At 34.1% G+C, this 22,640-nt stretch overlaps 1 protein-coding gene across 2 annotated transcripts in view; it reads left to right on the top strand.

Annotated features, from left to right (window-relative positions):
* Positions 1 to 22,640, top strand: part of VRK2 (VRK serine/threonine kinase 2) — an 89,695-nt gene that overhangs the window by 57,571 nt on the left and 9,484 nt on the right. For both annotated transcript variants that reach the window (XM_059943284.1, XM_059943285.1), the window contains exons 8-11: positions 4,558 to 4,690; positions 12,825 to 12,945; positions 15,321 to 15,388; positions 19,135 to 19,301. In XM_059943284.1, the coding sequence (XP_059799267.1) occupies positions 4,558 to 4,690; positions 12,825 to 12,945; positions 15,321 to 15,388; positions 19,135 to 19,301 (489 nt within the window). The remainder of the gene's footprint in view (positions 1 to 4,557; positions 4,691 to 12,824; positions 12,946 to 15,320; positions 15,389 to 19,134; positions 19,302 to 22,640) is intronic.

The following is a 22,640-nucleotide window of genomic DNA, read 5'->3' as shown; positions in this document are numbered from 1 at the left end:
GGAAGAGTGTTACCTTGGCTCACATGCTGTGGTGGTTCCTAATGGCCCTGCCTCTGGAAGTTGTCAGATTATTGCCCTCCTCACAGGTGAAAGGCCATTTCTTTCTTGATGGGATTGTACCTCAGTGGCTACTACACTGCCTTTTCAATAATAAAGTATTAAAATTGAAAGTCCTTGAAAGCATTAGTGAAGATTAGGTGTTTTTTGAGGGGGAGGGGACAGCTGAGAAATTCACTAAAACAATAACATCTTTTGTAGAAGCTGAACTTAGTGACTGACTGTTGGATGACTTGCATTATTTGGGTGTATCACATTATTTTTCATCTGTTAAATGTGTGTAATGACACATCTCCCCTACCTACCTCACAAAGTTGTAAAAAACCAAACAAAACTAAACCATAGTACATATCTAAGAGGAATGAGAGAAAAATGAGAGTAGCATGTGGAAACGTGAGAGGCAGTACAGCATGATCGAAAGATCTATGATTAAAGTAAAGAGAAGTGGTCAAGGCTGTTCTTCTATTCATGGAGAAAGGAAATGGTTACTAAATTCCGAAAAGTTGCATAAAAAGAATATCATTTAAAATGCATTAGGGATCTAGATATTTAAATTTTCCTAGGTCTAGTCTTATTATAATACAAATAATAACCCCCTACCTGATCTTGATGATCTTGAGATTCCTACTATAGGCTTATCTAAAACTAGGGTTATTATATGTATTTATTCTTAAAGTGAAAAATATTAATGAGTTGTTATTTTTTATTTCACAGAAAAAAGGTGATAATACAAAAAAAGTTAACTGAAACTAAGTCTTAGCTCAAGGACATACAAAAAACAGGACCTAGACTGCAAACCCTACTGTATATAGAGAAAACCCTGAAGACTCCACCAAAAAATTGTTCGAATAAATGAATTCAGTAAAGTTGCAGGATACAAAATCAATTGACAAAAATCAGTTGCATTTCTATACCCTAACAACGAGCTATTGGAAAGAGAAATTAAAACAACTCCATTTACAATAGCATCAAAAAGAATAAAATATTTAGCAATAAATTTAGCCAAGAACATGAAAGATCTGTACACTAAACTCCACAAAACATTGATGAAAGAAATTCAAGAAGACACAAATAAATGGCAAGATACCCCATGCTCATGGATTAGAAGAATATTGTTAAACTGTCCATACTACCCAAAGCAATCTAAAGATTCAGTTCAGTCCCTTTCAAAATTCCAATGGCATTTTTCACAGAAATAGAAAAACAATCCAAAAATTTCTGTGAACCATAAAGGGCCCCAAGTAGCCAAAGCAATCCTGCAAAGCACAAAACCACCAGAGGCATCGCACTTTTTGATTTCAAACTATATTACAAAGCTATAGTAATCAAAACAGTATGTTACTGACATAAAAAAAGACACAGACCAATTGAGCAGATTAGAGACCCTGGAAATAAACTCACGTGTATATGGTCAATTTTTGACAAAGGAGCCAAGAATATACATGGGGCAAGGTTAGTCTCTTAAATAAATGGTGTTGGGAAAACTGGACATCCATGTGGCAAAGAATAAAATTGGACACTCCTTTGTCTTATACCTTACACAAACATTAACTAAAAATGGATTAAAGCCTTGAACATAAAGCTTGAAACCATAAAGCTCCTAGAAGAAAACATAGGCAGTATGCTTTTTGACATTGGTCTTAGCAATGTCTTTCTACATATGTCTCCTCAGGCAAGGGGAACAAAGCAAAAATAAACAAGTGGGATGACATCAAACTTAAAAGCTTCTGCACAGCAAGGAAACCATCAACAAAATGAAAAGACAGCCTACTGAATGGGATAAGATATTTGCAAATTATATATTTGATAAAGGGTTAATATCCAAAATATATAAAGAAGTCATACTACCCAATTAGCAATACAAAATAAGACAATTTAAAAAATGGGCAGAGGACCTGAACATTTTTCCAAAGAAGAGATCCAAATGGCTGACAGGTACATTAAAAGGTGTTCAACATCACTAATTATAAAGGAAATGCAAATCAAAACCATAATGAGATATCAACTCACACCTGTGAGCAAGGCTATTATCAAAAAGACAAAAAATAATAATTGCTGTGAGGTTGTGGAGAAAAGGGAACCCTTGTTTACTGTTGGTGGAAATGTAAACTGGTACAGCTACTATGGAAAACAATATGGAGGTTGCTCAAAAAGTTAAAAATAGAACTACCATATGATCCATCAGTCTAACTTCTTGGTATATTTCCACAGGAAACAAAATCATTATCTCAAAGAGATCTGTACTCCCGTGTTCACTGCAGCATTATTCAAATGAGTTAGTGTATTCTGAGTCAAATGGTTAGTGCATGTTTCCTTTACTATATTGTTAGCTTCCTGTCTTTATATTAAATGTAGATCCTGCATTGCCCTTCAGAGTTTGAGTAACCCAGCACTACCTTGAGGCCCATAGCTCAGTGATGACCAAGAGGGCCTTAAAGTTCCCCTCAGCTTGACTAAACTTTAGACAGGTTTCCTCCTGACCGTAAGCTCCTGTCCTCCCTTTTCTTACACCATTTACTTAAGCAACTTTGAAATTATAAATTCTTTCTCTGCTTCTTTGAGATGTGAATCTTCTCCCAGCCTCTTGCCAGTTTTACAACCCAGGAATGTCTTTCTCAAGTACCTCCAGGACCTGGGAGTCATCCCTTTAAAATGTAATCTTTATTAAAGAGTGTTCTCCTATCTCTACAGTCTTTGAGGTGGGGATAGGAGCCTAAGCACCACTTAGCAAACGTAGATAACCCAGTCATGTTGACCTGTATCCCCTTAGTGTTCTCCAGTACTCTTCACTAGCTCAGCCTCAGCTCTTAAACACTTTCCCAACTTTTGTTTCAGTGGAGTTGAGATCAGTCACTCTTCCCTATTACAGTAGTCTTGAATACTTTATCTGTTTAACTTGTCTAGTGCCTTTGAGTTAGATTGTGATTGAGATGAAGATTTTGGAGTCAGACTCTGGCTCCATTTTACTACACAAGTCACATAATGTCACTGACTGAGCTTCAGTTTGCTTACGAGTAAAATGGAGATAATGGTACCTTCCTACAGGATATCTGTTCATCAGTCTATGAACATTAAGCTCTTATGCTCTCTGGTATCAATACATATGAGGCATAATCCATATTTTAGCCATAAAACATCCATAAATTTTAGGTCTTTTTTTTCTGGTTAATCTACATGAAACACATCTTGATAGTTTTTTTTAATAGTGAACTGTTGTAGTGTATTTAAAATATGTTTCCATTTGCTATCAATATGTACATTCTCAGGATATCTACTTTGCAAAGTGAAGTCTATTTAGTTTTCAAAATAAATAAAGATAAAAATGCATCATAAATAGTGAAAGCAAGCAACCAGTTATACATCTGATCCTGAAGTGTAATTACTTTGGGCAGTTACCCCTGAGGCCATCTTGAGAAATGGCATCTGTGAGTGAGAGACAAAACTGAAATATCATGTTTTCAGACATTCCAGCAAGCTATGTTCTCCAACAAGTGAAGGAAGCTGTGCTGTTTATATTTTGAAATTCAAAATGTCTCCTACTTAGGCTATCCTGAAACCAAAAACTTAAACTAAAATTTAATTTTCTTTTAATAGATATCTTTTAAAATACCAGTTGTAATACTCTGTTGTCTTAAATAAGGCATCATGAAATGTTGCCTTATTCTCTAAATTTTAAAGAAACACATGTGAAACAACACATTTTAAAAGTTGAAACTGCTTTCTTTTCCAGGGGGTCGGGGGAGGAGCATGGTAACATATAACAGGGAAGTACGATATTCTGACTACTTCTCCCCTCCCTTCTCTCTCTCCAAAAGTAATCTGAGAAAAATTCACTTGAATTGCTGTCTGACTTTTAACAATCTATATTGTTTGGAAACCCAGCTTGCAATTCTGACTGACTTACAAAGATAACAGTGATGATATGGATCCGTCTGAAAGGCCACAAGTACTGCATTGATGTTCCATTCTTAAATACGGACAACATGATGGTGTTTTTTTTTTTTTTAAGAGTCATTACCTCTTACAGTCTGTTCATTATTTTTATACTTCTTGTTAATGGAGACTCCTGTAACATTAGGTTAAGATTTTTAGATTGTTTGCTCTCATCTCCCCTCCCTGCTTGAAACAGTTTTGTTTACAGGAAGGGGTTACAAAAAAGGCAGAGCCTTATACGCTGTATGAATACAGATAAAAAGACATATTATGGTTTATGATGTCTACATGCCCAGCTGGAGGGAAGGGAATTTAAGAGCAAAATAAAAAGACTGAAAATCTAAGTCAACTCAGAAACAAGACTTGCCTATGATGAAGACAGGATTTAAGTTAGAAAGTTCATTGTTATGGCCCCCAGTTGTATATATTTTATCCTAAGGCACCATTTGGTTTAATAAAATGTAGATCTGAGGCTCTCTTAACCTATCAGTTTCTTAAGACTTAATTATAAAGGTTATATTTTCAGAGGACAAAAACATTATTCATTTGTCTCTTCATGTCTTCCAGGTTTATCTTGCAGATTATGGACTTTCCTACAGATATTGTCCCAATGGGAACCACAAACAGTATCAGGAAAATCCTAGAAAAAGCCATAATGGGACAATAGAGTTTACCAGCTTGGATGCCCACAAGGGAGTAGGTAGGTTTCTTTTTTTCTAATTTTTATTTCAGAAGAATAATTAGAACAAAGAGCCTTAAGCCTCCATGAAATGACCTTTGCATAGTCAGTTTGAAGAGTGAGAACATTGGTGAGATTTTTATCAAAAGTAGTGAGTTCCTGTATGCCAATGAATATTTCTTCTAACAGAGGGAGGAGTTACAGACTTCGACAAGTGAAAAAGGAATAAAAGGTGTCAAGTAAGCAAAACTTGATGCTTATTTGGGACAGGAAAGTACTAGTTTGTTCAGGTTAAACTTGGAGGTCAGCAACTGAATTTTTATGCTGTAGTGACAATTACAGATTTGATACAGGTACACATGTGAAGAATTATTCCTGTTTTTCATTGTGCCCTTATCAGAGCTTTAGAAGATACCATCTTAACAATAAGGAAATCTTTCCTGAATCTATGAAGTGTTAACTTGTGGAAATCTCTCCTAGTCGCCTTTCATATATCTTACTTATTTAAACTCACTTTGATGGTATTGGAAACACATTTGCAGGTAAATTACATACATAGTCCTTTTATTGGACATTGATTGTACTGCCTTGCATTCCAAGGCAGACTTAATTCAACAATTCCCTAATTAGTTAAAGTCATAACCTATGTCTTGTATTCATTTACCATTAATTAAACCTTAGCTGTTTATTACACTGCAGTCTAAATCCAATAGCCGACCCACAAAGCCATGGAAAAGGAAGTAGGAGGTCAATATTGAAAATATATGGTGCGGAGTCCCACTGATGGTTGCTTTGTTCACAATCAATATGGTCAATGCAACTGTACTTTCTTAGTTGCTCTGTCAGCAAGACAAAAAGTCAATTCTAATGTTATGCTAGTAAAAAAAAAAAAGGTGATTATTGAAAAACTTTGTCTTTCAAAATTATATTCTTCATAAACTTTGTTTATAAAAGTATTTTCAAATATGCTAAACCATACGAATAATTTTTAAACTGCTTCGAAAGGATCACATTTTCACTAAAAGGCAGTTAGACATTTGCACTTGTTAATGGCTGTTGAACTGTTACCCTAAACTGATACTTTCTAACGAGTTTTAGTTGGCGCAAACAACTGTATATTATTGCCTTTTCTATTAAAAGGACCATTGACCATGTAATGTAGAGGGTCTTGATCATTTTCCAGAGCAATTAAAACCCACAGTAGTTTAAGGTAGGCCAATGAAAAAGTAAAACAAGTGTGTCGGTTGTATACCTTCTTCCTTTCAAGAAGAATCATAGGTTAAATTTTCTGGAATAGAAATTACCTTTTATACTCCTGATCAAAATAAAAGAAATCACTACATTTTTTTTTTCAAGGGTAGTTTGGTTAGAAAAGTAGTGATTTGCCAGATATATTAGTATGAAAGAATATTTAGAAACCTGAGAGTACTTTTTGATAGTGGTATAACTGGCAATTCATCATACAGATTCTTAAGCTTTGGTCCAATTATGTTAATGATGATATTAACTTATGGTTGGGCCACTTAGTTCAACCCATAGCTCTAATACTGATCCTATTAGATTTTAACTATTAAAAAAACATCTAGGAAGCCACTGTGACTGTGGAATGGGAAAGTAGAGTTGTCGTATGTTGGTCTGGTCAGTGTTTGGACTGTGGTAATTCTGGAAGTCCTCCTCAGTTATTCCATAGTTTAGGGCAGTATTTTCATTATGCCATCTTCATGAAAGATTTGAACAAAATTTTATTCCATAGTGCATTTAAGTTTTTTGCTCCCTTAAATAATAATACATGTTGATGAGTTGGGTAGATTTCACGATGCTAGGTCTTTGGAGAGAAGATTGAACTGAGAATGATGGGAGAAAGATATTATCTCTTTGGGAAGACTACTCAGGGGAGAGCCTACATTACGTATTTTTGGTATTTGATTGAAAGTTATGAGCTGGAGTGAATATTCATTTTTATCATGGGTTTCACAAGATTTCTATAAAAATTAATTCCCTTAATGCATTTAAAATAGAATGTACACTAAACTTTTCACCATATCTGTATTTACATGTAGATATACATATATATATGCATATACATACACATATGCATGTATATACACATACATGTATACATACATAGATGTACACATACACACATAAATATATATATTTGCTGAAATTTTAACATGCAGTTTTAGTCTAGTATAAAAAAAAGAAAGGTTTGGTATCCTCAAATATTTGAATACTATTCATCATGTTTTACATTTAATTTTCCAAAATAAAACATTTCACTTTAGGATTTTATTAGAAATGAAGTAATCATTTAGTCATATCTAGAAACTAGAATTAAACAAGGCCATAAATCCTTGTAGGTAAATGCAGAATGTCAGATTCATAAATATTCATGTGTTTACTTTCAGTACACACTATGTAGTTGAATCTCAGAAAAATCTTTTCTATACCAGTCCAGCTATGAGATCAAATAAATACTGAGGAAGATAATGCAAAGGAAAACATAAAGAGCAAAGCAAGTTACCACTAGGAAATATAACCTCTACTTATCAAAGCATTTGTTATGTTTTAGGTTTATCTGTGCTTGATCAGGCCCTGGGAAATATTCAGCCTTCATTGTAAAACTGACTTACGGATTAGCCACTTAACAGATATATTGTTAACCTGATCAGACTATCTGGTCTCCGATACCTTTGTAGTGGTTATTCAGAAACAGAAGCTAGGTCTCATGTTTCTGTGGATTCGTTGGGTTTTTATAATGAAGGAGCTTGTATAAGGTGCCAGTCAGCAGTTTCACCTAAGCATTTTCTAGTTGAACTGTGTAAAAGGAGGGTAGCTTGTATTATTATAAGCCAAAAAATATGAATAGAGATATATAGAGGTGAATGGACGGATGAATGGATAGATAACTATTCTTGAACAATTGTGCATCTATATATCTGTATTTTTTTAATTGCAGTTATTCTTCCAAACTCAGTTCTCATATATGACCTAAAAGTGTTTTCCGAGTGGCTGAAGTGCTTCATTTAGTGTAAAATTAGAGTAATATATTTTGGGCTTATCTCATCTGTTATTAATTTTTTATTCTTCATAAAAACCAACATGTATAAACATTGACATATTTTGGGCTTGTTGCCTGATAATTAGAGAGAATTATATCTGTGTCAAATACACTATTTTAAAATTTGTTACATTCTTAGTAATGTTAAAAAGCAATATTTGGATCAATGTGTGGTATAGATTTTTGTAGATTTTTCTGCTCACTGAGGCATGCAGTCAATACCTAATTTCTCTAGAGATATACTGCATTTAACATACTGAGCTTTTTAAAATACTTCAGACTTGTGCCTTGAGTGTATAATACCTATTTTAATTTGACATCATTGATGACCATAAAATATGATATCTAAATTGCATTTTAAATGTCCATTTGTTTATATAATATGTTCAGTATCAAGGAAAGAAATATATTACATCCTTTTTAAAATTTTTGCCAATTGCTACAGCATATAAAATCCAAGTCTTGTGTTATTTCTTGCATGGCTTCATTTCACTCTAATCTAGCACTCCAGCTTACAAAATATATGTGAAATAAACTGAGAATGTGTTTTCATGCTACCAAACTTGGGGAAATGACATGGTTTATACAATATTTATCTTCTTAAACAATAATTCAAAAAAGGGAACCCATTTTTCAATTATAAGATATTAAGGTAAACCATCAAGTTATTGATATGCTCTATTGAATCTATTAGTAGTCAGAAAAACACAATGTTGATTTTTATTTTTAAGTAAATTTCACTGCTATAAATAGTCTTTGGTTGATGTATAAATAAATTTTAATGAAGACACTATTCTTTCTATATGACATAACCCAATTTTGACATTTAGACATGACTTTCAAAGTCTTGGCATAGGTCTTAAACTATTTGGTTAAGAATACACATTGGTCAAATGTAAGATACCTTTGCTCTCTTGAATAACTTTTCCTAAGCCTCACACAGTAGTGTTTCATAAAAAACTAAGGCTTAGAATTTAAAAGGTACTGAAGAAATAAAAGAGACCTGGGTTTATTATTTTATTTGAAATGTGACACATTGCATTCTACTTTCCTAATATCCTTTTTGAAATTGCAGTAAATTGTGGCCACCATAAAATTTCCTAGCTCTTTATACATCTGAATTGACAAACTACTGAATAACATAGGTTACTAGTTAGAAAAATAAGAATAAACTTTAAATTTATTCTGCAGATAGTCACCATTCACTTCTCAGGTGAACGTCTTACTCAGATGTTTTCTGCTTTCTTATTGTCATTTCTGAGTATATAAACTAGTATTTTGAGCATTTAGACCCTGTCTGCTTAAGGCAAAAGTTTTCAAGTTCCCTTTATTACTTCCTAGCAAATCTTGTTTTTCTTCCTACTTGATAATGTTACTCTATGTAAGAAAAAAACTCAACAGGAAACACTTTAGGCAAATAATCAGAGACATTTTGGGATTAACACTGATACTTTTCTTTTTCTCCCAGTTCTTTCATTCCATTTGGTGAATTGCACCCAGATAATTTTACTCCAGTTTGTCATTAGAATAAGGACCAGTCCTCCAATGTGATTTCTTTGTTGTTCTCATTTCAGCTTGGAAGGACCATTTAACACTTTATAAATTAATGTTTTAATTAGACATTCTTCTTCATCAGAATGAAGTAGTTTTACAGAAATAGTGTCATGTAAGGATAGTTGCATGAAAAATTTTGTTAGTGTTACAGCTTAGACCTCAGCATCTGCTGCTTATTTCTTCCTTGCCAATACAACTGTCTTTGGTCAGTATGTCTTTTGGTGTTTTAAGTTAAAATGCCTGCTTCAAATACTTCCCTAACTGTAGAAGGGTATATGTAATGTTGTCTAAATGGTGCAAAACTAACAATGGAGGCAAAGTAATTGGTAGATTGAGTGGAGTGTTGGCTCTGGATTCTGAAAGATTTGGATTTCAATACAGAGCTCTGTTACTTTTTGCTGTGTGATACTGAGCAAGTTATTTAACCTCTCTGAGCCTCTATTTTCTTATTTGTCAACAGGGTTAATGATACCTCATATTGTTAGGATGATTAAATAAGATAATATAAAAGCAGTAGAGTGTCTGGCACAGTAGCAGCTTCATAAATCACATTGATCGTTTTAATTTTAATTATGTATTCTAGTGTCAGCTGTTTCTGGAATCTGCTTTCTAGTGAAATCGAATTCAAGTCCCACCCCACCTGTGCCTTTTTTTTTTTTTGGTTAGTCTTGGCAATACTTTATCATTTAGAAATGTTGAGCAACTGAGAACACCACAGGCTTTCAGTGAAAAGATTCATTTACATTCCTCCATATTAATAAGCGAAATAAAAATTAGATGCTACATTATATTTAGAAAGTGACAAGAGAATATTGATAACTAAATCGTCCTATATTTCTAAGAAGTAACAGAAGTAAAAGTGTGACTTTCTATATGAAAATATGCTGCTAATGATTATATTAATTATCAAATGCAACTGAAAAACCTTATGTATTACAATAAATTATACAGAAATACAAATTATACAAAAACAAAATAATCCATAATATATGTTTCAACTTTCAAATTAAAAAATATTTTCATTGTTAGATGTTAATTAGTAGTCTTCCTCAACTATGATCAATTCTTTTTTAAAAATTTTCAGCATTTTATTTAATTGTTTTCAAATATACAGGAAATAGTAGAATAATATAGTAAATATCCAGATATTCAATTCCTAGATTCAACAGTTATCATTATCGTATCATCTATATTTTGATGATGTACTTTATTTAAACTTAAAGATATATGATCAGTTCATTGTGTTAATTACATACCCACTCATAGATGCTAATATTGTCATCCAAAATATTTTAGTTAATTTAACTGGTGTTAAAATTACTCTTCTGTATGTAGTAGATGGAGAGAAGACATAATTGCTGGTACAGTCTTGGAGTTTAACTTCTCAAAAACACATCACACTTTGCAGTTTGTTTCCCTGAGAGGGAATTTCAGGGAAAGGTGTGTACTTGGAAACATTTTTAATCCTTTCATCTCTCTGTTTAATGGTGGGAAAGAGTGACTATAGAATTTTTTTTTCTTAACATTACGTGTATGTCTACAGAACTTATTGGAAACAGTGAGTGGTAAAACATTTACCTAACAATAATTATTAATGTATATATGCAGTAAAAGAAAATAAAAGTTTGAAAAATGTGATGCTGTATTTTAATTAGGTAAAACTGAACTATAATAGTGAAGTAAGTTAACTCTCGAAGGGCTATTTCAAATGAAGACCAGTTTATGAAAGATTGGCTTCAGAAATCTAAATGACTTGTCATTACTTACAGCTTCATATCAATTAATCCCTCAGTTGGGGGGTTGGGGGAAGTGACTGGGAAGGTTCATTCCATTTTAATTCTGATTGTTTTTCCTCAAAGGGCCTCTTGTGTGTAGCCTATGTCATCCAGACAGGTGCCAGAATATAATTTTTCGAAAATTAGAGGACGTGAATTTTTTTAAGTGGTGGTCATCAGGAATTGCCACAATGGAAAAGGGATTCGTGAACACATCTGTACAAATGGAACCATTCCATTATTAATGGGAGATTTATTACTGAAGAAATCACTACAAAACAGTGTGGTAGAGATTGTGTTTTTATTTTAATAGGGGAGCCAAGTCTTGCATTAGTACATTGTTGAAGCTTGTGCAGAAAGTAAACAGTACCCATGGGACTGTCGCATTCTGCTTGACTGAAGGGCCTTTAATAATCCAGTACTCTAATAGCAGTTAAGATAGAGTATGTGTAAGAGCTAATCTTGTCTTCTGCTTTTATAGTAACTTGTGTATGGTGACCAAAAGTAGTCATGACGTGCTAGCGGCATTGTTCTTTGTAGATGACTTTTTAAACTAAACTAAGTTTACTGAGTGGCTTTTCAGAATGTATGTAATGAAAGATAATAAAACCAGGATACCTGTTTACAGCAGGTTTAACAGCCATGTATTGCACTTAGGAGATTTTGCATCCCTACACAGATGAACATTCAAATAATGGTAGAAATGTAAGCCAGCCTATTGTTTTGTAATTTGGAATGGTTATAAAAATGAGTTTACTTTGTGGCATTCTGTTAATGTTTTAATCATTATTTCAGTAATATTTGTTTATATTTGACATGTTTCTGAGATTGTTTTTGTCCTTCTTTTGCAATCAGTTACTTTAAAAAAAATACAGAAAATTATCATGAAATTAGTCGATGGCACTAGTCTGTAGTTTTATATAAATGATATTTACAGTGGCCTCAAAATGTTCTTTTACTGCATTTTTTTTTATGAAAAGCCATCTTATATTAAATTATGGAAACCTCTCTCTGGCTTTAAAATTTACTTCCCACCACCTGCACCCCACCCCTCATGCACACTGTTTCTTTACCTTTATATTTTTTATTCAGGAGATTTGATCAGAAGTTCGCTTTAGCACTGCTTATATCTAAAATAATGTTTGTAAAATTTTAGATCCGTGTACCCAAAACAGCAGGCGTATTTATCCTGTACTTTCATTAAATTGAAAAATCTTAAGAAAGACCTGTTTTTTAATACTGTACACTAGATGGCAGTTTTGTCATATTCTTCCGATTTCCAGTGCTGCTTGTATGAGTGGAACAGGAAAGGCCATCAGTGTTTAGTCTGCACTTGAAGGGTCTCTGCATGACCAGTGCAGACCCCATGGACTTCCTGGAACATATGTTAGCAATTTAGCCGCAGACATTTATTCCTTTGTTTTACTGCTCGGCTCTCTGAGAAAGTGTTGGTGCCAGGTTATGGGTTGTCTGGATCATGTCAGAGGCCATGGAGATCAAGTTCATGTGACAGGCCAGACTAAGGAAGGATGAAGTCGGAGGAGGTGAGGAAACTGACCCTTACTTTCAACAGCAAGAAGTCACTGCCTTTCTGTGGACCGGGGCCAAACGCCCGGGCGTTTAAGCTTTACTCCAGCTGAACAAACAAAACACATCGCCCATTTGGCTTTTTCATATTTCATCAGTGGTAGTTCATTCCGTGATTTCTCTATTTCTCAAAAATGACTTATCCCTCATCTTTCTCTCTTCATGCTTCTTCCTATAGCCCTGTCCAGACGCGGTGACCTTGAAATCCTCGGTTACTGCCTGCTGCGGTGGTTATGTGGGAGATTGCCCTGGGAACAGAACCTGGAGGACCCTGTGGCTGTCCAGGCTGCTAAAACAAAGTACAGATTTTCAAGTATTCCGTTATGTACAGCGCCAAGTCTGAAGGGATACATCAAAGCGAGTTAATATCTCAGAGAAGACTGCCATTCAACCTATTCATTCATTCAACCTATTCATTCAATAGGATAGCCAAAGCAAATTTCTTAAATTTGAAAAATATTTTAAAAAACCCAAACAGCGTACAGACATAAGATCCATTAAGCTAACACCTACAAGACCATATGTATGAGAGTTGTAATACAAAATAAAAAGTGAAATATTTGTTCCTTCACACGGTGTTTTCCAAAGCTTAGGTTCTAGGTGGTGGTATTTTCAAGGAAGAGTATTTTCAGATTAGCATTGTACAAGTATATGGAGTTAGTGTGAGCTTGGTGTGATTGATATTAACTGTGCAAAGCAACAAAGTGAAATGGGACAAACAGGGCTTATATTTTTCAAGTGAGAGCAACATACGTTGTTTTTAATCCTGTTATTGGGGGGAGTGTATGTTTTGTTTCTTAAGGAAGAAACAAACAAAATTCGTATATGAGGTGTTTATGTACGAGATCATTTTGCAGCCACATAAACATTTTAATATTCCACATTCAGTTTTTATCACCTAAACTCTATTAGGATGAGAATTAGGTTAGACTGAGTATAGAGTGGGTTACTATTTTACTGTTTTTCTCACTGATCAGGCCTAACAAAAAGTCAATTGCAGGTAGCACACAGCATAGCCAGTTTTTCATCATGCACCAAGATATTCTCAACAGTAGTTATCCACAGATACAATATCACAACTGGAAAAAGCAGCTGTATTTTAATAGGGCAAGTCACAACAGAAGTTTACAAAAGGGGTAGCTAGCTGATCCATAGACATCGGTCTTTCTAATTCAGTGTGGCATCAGTTCTTAATAGAGAGGAAAGCTAGCCTGCAGATACAAAATAATGCAGATTACATTTGTGAATACTGACATATATTGTATGAAATATTTCTCCACTTGGAATCTTGATCGTCCTAGTCCCTTTCCCAAAACTAACACATTTACATGTCAGTATTAGAACTATCTAATCACTTACTTATTGCAGTGATTGATGTGTCCATATAACCCTCAGGTAACTAACATTTTTCAATATATGGGTCAAGTCAAAGGACAGTAATGGGCATATATAAAGTCTTGGTTTCCAATTTTCCACCTCAGTTTACCTAACTTGAATAAAATACTTTATTTAAAGGACTAGCATTTTAATTCCAATGATCCTATATGTGTTTTTCTTTTAATAAGACTTACTAATATTATTTTAATCTTTTATCAATATGCATATATAGATGCCTTCATTGTACATATCTCTAATGAATATACCTACATGTATATATTTGAATATAATAGGGTATTACATAAATAATAAAATATAATGCTAATAAACATAATCTCCATTTGTATTTTGGGGCCCCTTGCATATGTTAATATATTCATTTTGACCTGATTACTAATATAAACCTATTGACCAATAAAGCTAATATTGTATTATGAAGTTTATAATTAAGACATATATATATATAATTAAGATACGTACATATATATATCTCATATATATATATAAGACATGATCAAACTTTTTATATAGTACATAATCATAATTTATTCAACTTGCTGAGAAGGCATAACGCTGAATTTCCCCATAAGGGCAGGCTTGTATATTTAACCATAATACTGTATCTCCCATATGCCCTTTATTTTCCTAACATAGGGTAATATTAGATCAGTGCATTTATTGTTGCAATTCTGCCTGTGCCTGAGTTTATGAATCAAACATTCCTATCAGTAATTTTAGTTGAATGTTTATATATTTGTGGCTGAAGCAACTTAAGAGATTTGTACTTGTTCAATCTAAAACACTGGAAAGTGTTAGAATAATGGGTTTTTTGGATATTTCTTGTTAACCTGTTTAATCATGGCATAGCATAAAGCAACTGCCCAATTGAGAATAATATACATAAAATATTAAATAATTTGCCCCTCCCCAGTGCTGAGTACGTGAGGAAAAATATCCTGAAAATCCAGATAAAATTTTTCTATGTATTTTTTTCTTGAGGTTTTTTTAAAAAAAATCATGTATCCTTACTTCTACATTTCTACACGTACAGACCTTGTATTAAAGCATTTATACTGTAGTTCTACATTTAGTTTCTAGCTGATTGATATAAAATCAATCAGTGAGATTTGAGGGATCTCCCCCATCCACTTACCCTCTTACCCATTACAGGTGGGTGAAAAAAAAAAAGTATGGAAAGTCACATTACTGGTGACCTATAGAGTTCTGTTTTCTAATCAAAATAATAAATCACAGGATTGCAAACAAATTCACTGTGCGTTACTCTGTTTTGTTTTAGTCTGTTGGATGAGCTGCCTGAGTCGGTGCTTAAATGGGCTCCTTCCGGAAGCAGTTGCCGTAAGTCAGGTGATAACTTCTGTCTTCTCCTATATGATTTACAGCTCACCACATTTGTCACTCTTGTTTTGTAGCTTTTGCCGCACCCAGTCCCATTCCCACAGTGGTGGGAAGAAACTCTCCAGGGTTACAGATAGGTTGCTAGAGAAGAGAATGTTTAGATCCTCTTTTCATTAGGACACAAGAATGCTGCAAGAACATATGCAGGCAGCGTTCTGGGCTCTGCTGATGGCATTGCTTTCTTTTAGATGTATATTTTGGGAATCATGCACAGGTTTAATGGTCAACTGTATCTGGTATTTCTAGAGTGGACTTTCTGTTTTTGTTCTTATGTGTGTTGCTGAAAGAACAGAAAGTTGATCTAAGGAAAGACTACTTTCAATTAATAATTTAAAAAACCAAACCATTAAACACTTGAATGCTGTTTAAGACTTGGGTTATAGTCTGACTCAACAGCCAGAAAAAAAATTTTGGATTGGCAAGGCATATGACCTTGGGATTCAGAGTATATTTCATTAAACAGGTTTCTCTTTCATGTTAGTATAGACCACTTCGGAATTCTTTAATTGGTAGTGCTATCAGTAAAAATAGTAAGGCAATTCAGCATTACCCAAGTGCCGCATGGCACATTATTCAGCACCGAGTTAACCACCGAGTGAGACTGCCTCACAGAGCAGAGCCTGCTTCTGCTGTCCGGCTTGCTTTCTCTCCGAGACAATAAGCAGAGTGAATCTTGATCTCTGTTTCTACCGGGCAACTTCAAAGTTAGCTTTTAGCTGACTTATGAAAGTAAATATGTACGCTGAGTGTCTAGATAAGGTCAAGTAGTATCGGTTTCCACATGAGAGTTTAAAAGTAGAGTTAAATCATCTTAAACGGATACTTACAGCCCTTCTTTGACCAGAAACGAAAATTTTCATTTCCTTAGGAAATGAACAGACCAGCTCTGTTTTCCCACCTCCATTTCCCAAATCCCACAAGTCTGCCCAATGTGAGTCTTCTGCTTCCCACTCTCTCTTGTCCCTTTCCTTCTGATGGAGGGAGGCAAACGGGAGAGTAGTATTCTCATTTGGGGGGATGGGTTGAAAGATGAAAACTTTTCGTTTATGTAACTGCACTGAGTAACTCAGTCAATATGCCAGTATTCCTTTTTGGCTAATATTCTTATTGGCATTTTTACCAAGTCACACAGCTTTCATTTTACTCAACAGGACAGCAAAAAGAGAGATGAGGAGATGTTAAAAATTTTTTTAAATTGTGTATCTCTTTTCTTGTCTCTCACGCACAAAAGGTAACTGTTCAGTTTAGGATTAGGAAAGAAAGCCCATGTGCCCTGGATCGTACACAATAAATGCTTATGGGCCAGTGTCTATTCTGGGGCACTGCTATTGCTAAATATAATATTTGAGTGGTACGAGAAATGGTGGGAGGAGTGCCAGGCTCCTCTTTTTCAGTACAAACCATTTGTTTGGGTCTATACTATTATTTTATAAAATGCAGATTTCTATTTCTAAAGCACAAAACGTTGAAACTTTATTATTAACTGAAGGTCTCTTAAGTTAGTTGGTTATGCTTAAGAGAGTGGGTATTGCTAGCATGAGAATTAATCCGATTTACAGAAGGTTTATTACTAAGACATTTTATGAAATAAAACAGCTGAGAAGTTTGCAACATGCACGTCCAATTCAGTGTAATAATATCAATAATGGTTTCAAAAGTTTCTATCTCTTGAAATGATAGTAATGATACTTAATATTTCACTAGCTTAAAAAGCAGATGATTCAAGAATATCATAATTTCATACTACTCAAAGCATTTGTTTTATAACTCTGGAAATATGCTAGTAAATTAAAAGGTGTACGTAATATAATAAATCCAGATCTTGAAAGGCTAACATTTAAACCGGTACAATATCACAATCATCTAAGCGTCAGGTTTATCATAATATATTCATAACAGAGGTGGCTCTTTTCTTTTTCTCCCTCTCCTACCTCACTGGTACCTTATTTTTTCAAACCCCAGACCCATGAAGGCTTTGCAGCACAGCTGCTATCAGCTGGTGGAGTGCCAGGAGCCTTCCATTGTCTTCTAACAGTGATTTGTGAAAAGTGTCCCCAAAATATTCAGCTCTCTTCTTCATTTGGGATATTCTGGTTAATAGAATTGTAATATATACCAAACTGGGCTTACCAATCTTGAAAGGAACAAAGAACAACAGAATATTCATATTAAAATGGTAGTGGATGTAATTTAATCTTTTTTCTTTTGGATCATCTCTTCAAGAATTGGACGCCCCCAAAAAGGGCTTCTGGAAACATGAGTTATAAATGTGATGAAGCTGCAGCACTTTCTAGTTACAGAGATCTGGTCGAGCGAGTGCTAGATAACAGAATTTGACATCTTATACATTAGAGAGGAAAAAAGGAGGTTGCAGAATTGCCACAGTATCCAAAAAACCAAAAAAACTCTGGAGCCAGGAGTTTTCATTTTAGCCGCAATAGCCTTATGTTCCTGGAAAATAGTTGTGGACAATACAGTGTAAAATGGTCACTCTCTGACTTTCCTTGCGGGGGAGAGATGATGACTATTCCTTTTGGAATTTTTCCCTGTAGGGAGTGAAACCCAGTGTCTCTGCAGTTCCCCACTTGAAAGGAGGTAGGCCTGGAAGGGAGCGAAGATTTAGGAAGCCAGTTCTGCCAAGCCACGAAGCTTCCCCAATTTCCCCACCATAGGATATAAACAACTTAGTGAGAAAATAAGAGGTACTTGTGTCTGGGTCAGTAGTAAGTTTTTGAAGAGGAAAGGCTTGAAAAACTAGTTTATGGAGTATAAACATCTCTGTAAACAAATGAAAACATGCCAGTTTTTAAACAGTGTATGGTATTATCACTTATTTCTCAGATTGAACCTCCACCTGAAACAAAAATGCAAACTACATTTGTTGTAAAGTGGCTATATTTCTAATTTTTGGTTACTGATTCTACTTGTACTGTATTTAAAAGTTTGTAGTTCATAACTTTTTTTGTGGGGAGGTCACTATACCATTCTAGGGAAGAGAAAAAATAAAAGGTGGCAACTTCTCACCCTTGTGCTCTAAATCAGAAAGGCTATGCCATGATTGCACTGGGCTAGCTAGGTATGCAGGACTTGAGCGAGGTTCGGCAGATTCTAAAGTCAGTCACGGCTAAAACTGTAGAATTCAAGGTCACTTCTAAATGAACTGTTGTAATCTCAAAATCAAAGCCTTAATTACAATTTGCAATGATTTTTTCCTTTAAAGTAAGGACGTTTATAGTATTTTTAACTGAATTTTTAGAACTTCAAAAAACTTACTTTTTAACTGAATTTTTAAAATTTCAGAAAGAAGTGTGAAGCGTGGCTGGTCTGTTATATTATTCATGTAGTTCTTAGTAGTTGCACCCTATAAATCAAAATCACTAACTATAATTTTAAAAATTTGCTTCTTTTGGTGAGTGAATTGTAAACATATCAACAAAGATATGTTTAAAAAAAAAAAACCACTAGTTTCTCCCATCTTGTCCAATCTGTAGGTCACTAGATTTCAGTCATTTTTGGATATCATTTAAAAGAGTACTTTCCTGTTGAACTGCTCATTCTTAGTTTCTTCAAGGGGGGTGTATGTGTGTGCATGCACTTGCTTGTGTAAGAGAAAAACAACAGATTTTGAGAATATTGGAGTTTTGAAATTTTTTTCCAATTATGAATGACATATTAAAAAATTTAATACTTCACAGGTGAAATAGCCCAGTATTTGGTATGTGCTCATAATTTAGCATATGATGAAAAGCCAGACTATCAAATGCTCAGGAAAATTCTGAACCCAAGTGGAATACCTTTAGGACCACTGGAATTTTCCCCTGAAGGAGAGAGCTTAAATGTGCGTACTCCAAATAATCAAAAGGTAAGTAACAGTCCCTGGAATCCAGTGATGACCTTCTGTGAAGCTTATGTACCAAATGAAGTTGTTTTAGGTGTCAAAATGAGTCTGACAGTCCTGTTTCTTACTTATATCTAATTCTTATATCCCATGAGCTCCGAGAAATTTTATTGAAGGTTCCTTTGACTTGTCTTTAAGAGAAAAATAGTAGGATCTGTGGCCTGTTGTGTATTATTAAAGAAATAAAGCAGTCACTGATGTCATAGAGATAGGACTAGGGTAAGATATTAAAGGCTTTATCCATGGAAACCTTTTTTTGCTGCTTTTTTTCAGATTTTCTTTAGTCATCCCTCTGTTTTTGCTTACCCTTGGCCATAATTTGGTGGTGGTAATAATATTCTTAAATTTTACCAGAATATTTGTATGTGCTGATATTTCAATCTATAGAAACAATTCTTTTTTGCAAAAAGTTATTTTTTAAATTTACACCTTCCACTTTATCTTCCAACTGACTCCCTCACAGCAACATTTAAAAAAAAAAATTAGAACTGGAAACAACACAAAAGAATTAGAACTTGAAACATTTTTTAAGAAGGTGGGAGAAGCCTGAGACTGCTATCAGCAACATTACTGAACGGGCAACTAAATGTTTAATCCTGCCTTGACACTGCCCATGTGCAAAAAAAAAAAAAAGGGAGGGCTTTGTTTCCTGATGCATGTACATTAAGGTAGGGTCAGGATGTCATTCATTTTTAATATTTCTTGTGAACTTTGGATCATCACAAGTATTCATGAGCCAAGAATGCAGGATGCAACCTAATGTGACTGATAGGCTGCTAGATGAATGGTGAGTCAAGTATCAGTGCACAGATGGTTCTGATTTGCTGAATTTTGTAGCTGCTGCAACTGAAGACATAAAATATCCTTCTAGTCATAAATTAGCTCTTTGGAAGCAAAACCTTGGCACCAGAGCTTTACAACCTTCAATTAGTAGGGAAAGAAGTATTTGAATGACTGTGGTATTGACATCTGTAGGCCTGCATAGTAATCATTCCTAATAGAAGAGAATATCTGTTTGAGGAGGTTTTGCATGGCTAATTAACTACCAGTGAGAATATGTAATTTTTTCATGATCTCCTGATTGTCACCTTTCTCTCATGATACAATTACATTTTATTGTAGCAAGTGCCTCACAAACCAATTGTCAGCACTATTTACGTATTGCAGAAGGCAGAACAAAAGTTCATGTTTAATAAAAAGCCACTGGATTTTGATCTTGGTAATTACTGAGACTTATTTTAACAGTTTTATTGACTTTTGTGTTTTTACCACTTTTGCAACAAAACAAAGAGCCATTTCCTTGACATAGTATTTCCCTTGAAATAATAGCCAGCACTTAATCTACACTAATTTAAGTAGATTTTTTCCTTTTTTGTAGTTTTTCAGTTTCATAAACTTAATTGAAATATAAAAGAAGCCATTTAAAAAACTGATAGCTATATCCTCTGATATAAAATTCTAATTATTACCCACCAGAATTTTCAGTTTCATCAAATTCAAAGGATGTTTGTTGTGAAACCATTTTTATATGCAGAGATAGAACATAAAACATTTTTTTCCAGTGAACCTCAATCAAAAATATTTTATTCTTCCCTTTTGATTAGAGCACTTTGATTATGAGTAAAAAGAAAACACTAAGAATAATATGCATTCTTAAGACTCTAGCTAATTTCTGTTAACAATATGATCAGCCTCAGTATATAGACATTAAGATCAATCAGGGATATATTTCATAGCAGATCAATATTTACTGAATAATGACTTTACTTCTGTAGTATTTTGAGTACACTAATATATTTGATAATCATAAAATATAGGTTCACCATATGTGACCACACCTTAAATTTCTTTTTATTTTTAAATTAAGTTGACAGATTTTGAAATGCTGCAAAAACCAAACTTGAAAATGATCAAAAGCACAGTATGATAATGTAAACTGTCCTGAACTCAGTTTTCCTAAATGATCAAGGATAGTTTCCACAGTTGATTGCTTCCATAACAAAAATCATTTTTAAGTCCAGAATGAATATCAATCACATGGCCCCAAATTTCTCTCTTTTTAGACAGAATCCCCTCATTAGTAGCTAAAGATATTTCTTGTTACTCTATACATGGATCTAATTATTTAACAAAATAAATAATGAACTCTGGACTTGTACTTTTTGGACAAAGATACTTAAAAAGAAGTCAGTGGACCAGGAAACATATATAGATAGATAAATAAAATGTTTCTATGATTCAGTATTCAAAGGAAAGTTATGAATGTTTAATTTTTTAAGTGTTATTTCCCTCAGTATGAGTGGTTTGTGCCTTTTAAATTTAGTAGTTATAACAAAAATATGTTTTGGTTAGGTATTATAAAATAGCACATCACCGTAAGAATCTCAGCAAACTTACAGCATCTTTTTGCAAAAAAAAAAACCAGAGGGATTTATCCAATACTGGGTTTTACTAGGCATCGTAAACTGTTCCCTATAAACTGAACCTTCTTCTTGAAGTCCTCAAATACTGTTACTGGAGTTAAATTGGAAATGAACTTTCGTCAAGGTAGTACAGACGTTGATATTTTTTCCTGAAAAGCAAATCTTTTGGGATATTTGCTTTAATCAAAATGATACTACGTACAGCTGATACTACTCTCTAGTAGTTCTGAAGGCTCTGGCATTGTCATATTAGAAGAATCTTATCATCAGGGCTACCTCAGTCTATTTATGCCGTCCATTGGGATGTAATGTCCAAAATTCACTGAAGGAAACAATTCAGTAAGAATGCTTATTGAGGTGAGCTAAAGCTCCAGGATTCCTGGATGAGAATGCTAAAGCCAAGCTAGAAACCAGCATTACTGGAGGCCTCAATTCAACCCTTGAATAAGCCATTTCCTCAAGAGCCAGTAATGGATCCTTTTATCAGTTTACCAATATCGCCCTCCTTATTCTGATGCGTGAATCCATTTTGTAATTTTATAGACACCTGAGCACAAGTGAGCCACTCACCCTTCCCGAACACTTTACTAAGGCAGAGGACTAGTTGTAGGTCATAGTTAAAATGTTCAAGCTATCCTACATTTCAGACAAGAAAAAGTTTGTTTCTTCATTCACCCTGAATCTGAGGTTCGTATAGCAAATCCAGGGGTGAATAGATTATTACTGGTAGTAGTAATCTTTGTATTGAACTTAAAAGCTTACAGAATTCTTACTTGAGCTTTAATTCTCAAAGTAATTCTGTTAAAGTTGTCTTCATATTTCTTTTCTGTATGAGAAAAAGAATATAAATTCTTAATTATAAGCACATTTTTGCTTATTG

Source organism: Balaenoptera ricei, chromosome 13, assembly GCF_028023285.1.
Source record: "Balaenoptera ricei isolate mBalRic1 chromosome 13, mBalRic1.hap2, whole genome shotgun sequence".
NCBI classification, from domain to species: domain Eukaryota; kingdom Metazoa; phylum Chordata; class Mammalia; order Artiodactyla; family Balaenopteridae; genus Balaenoptera; species Balaenoptera ricei.
This window is presented reverse-complemented; position numbering and strand designations above follow the sequence as displayed.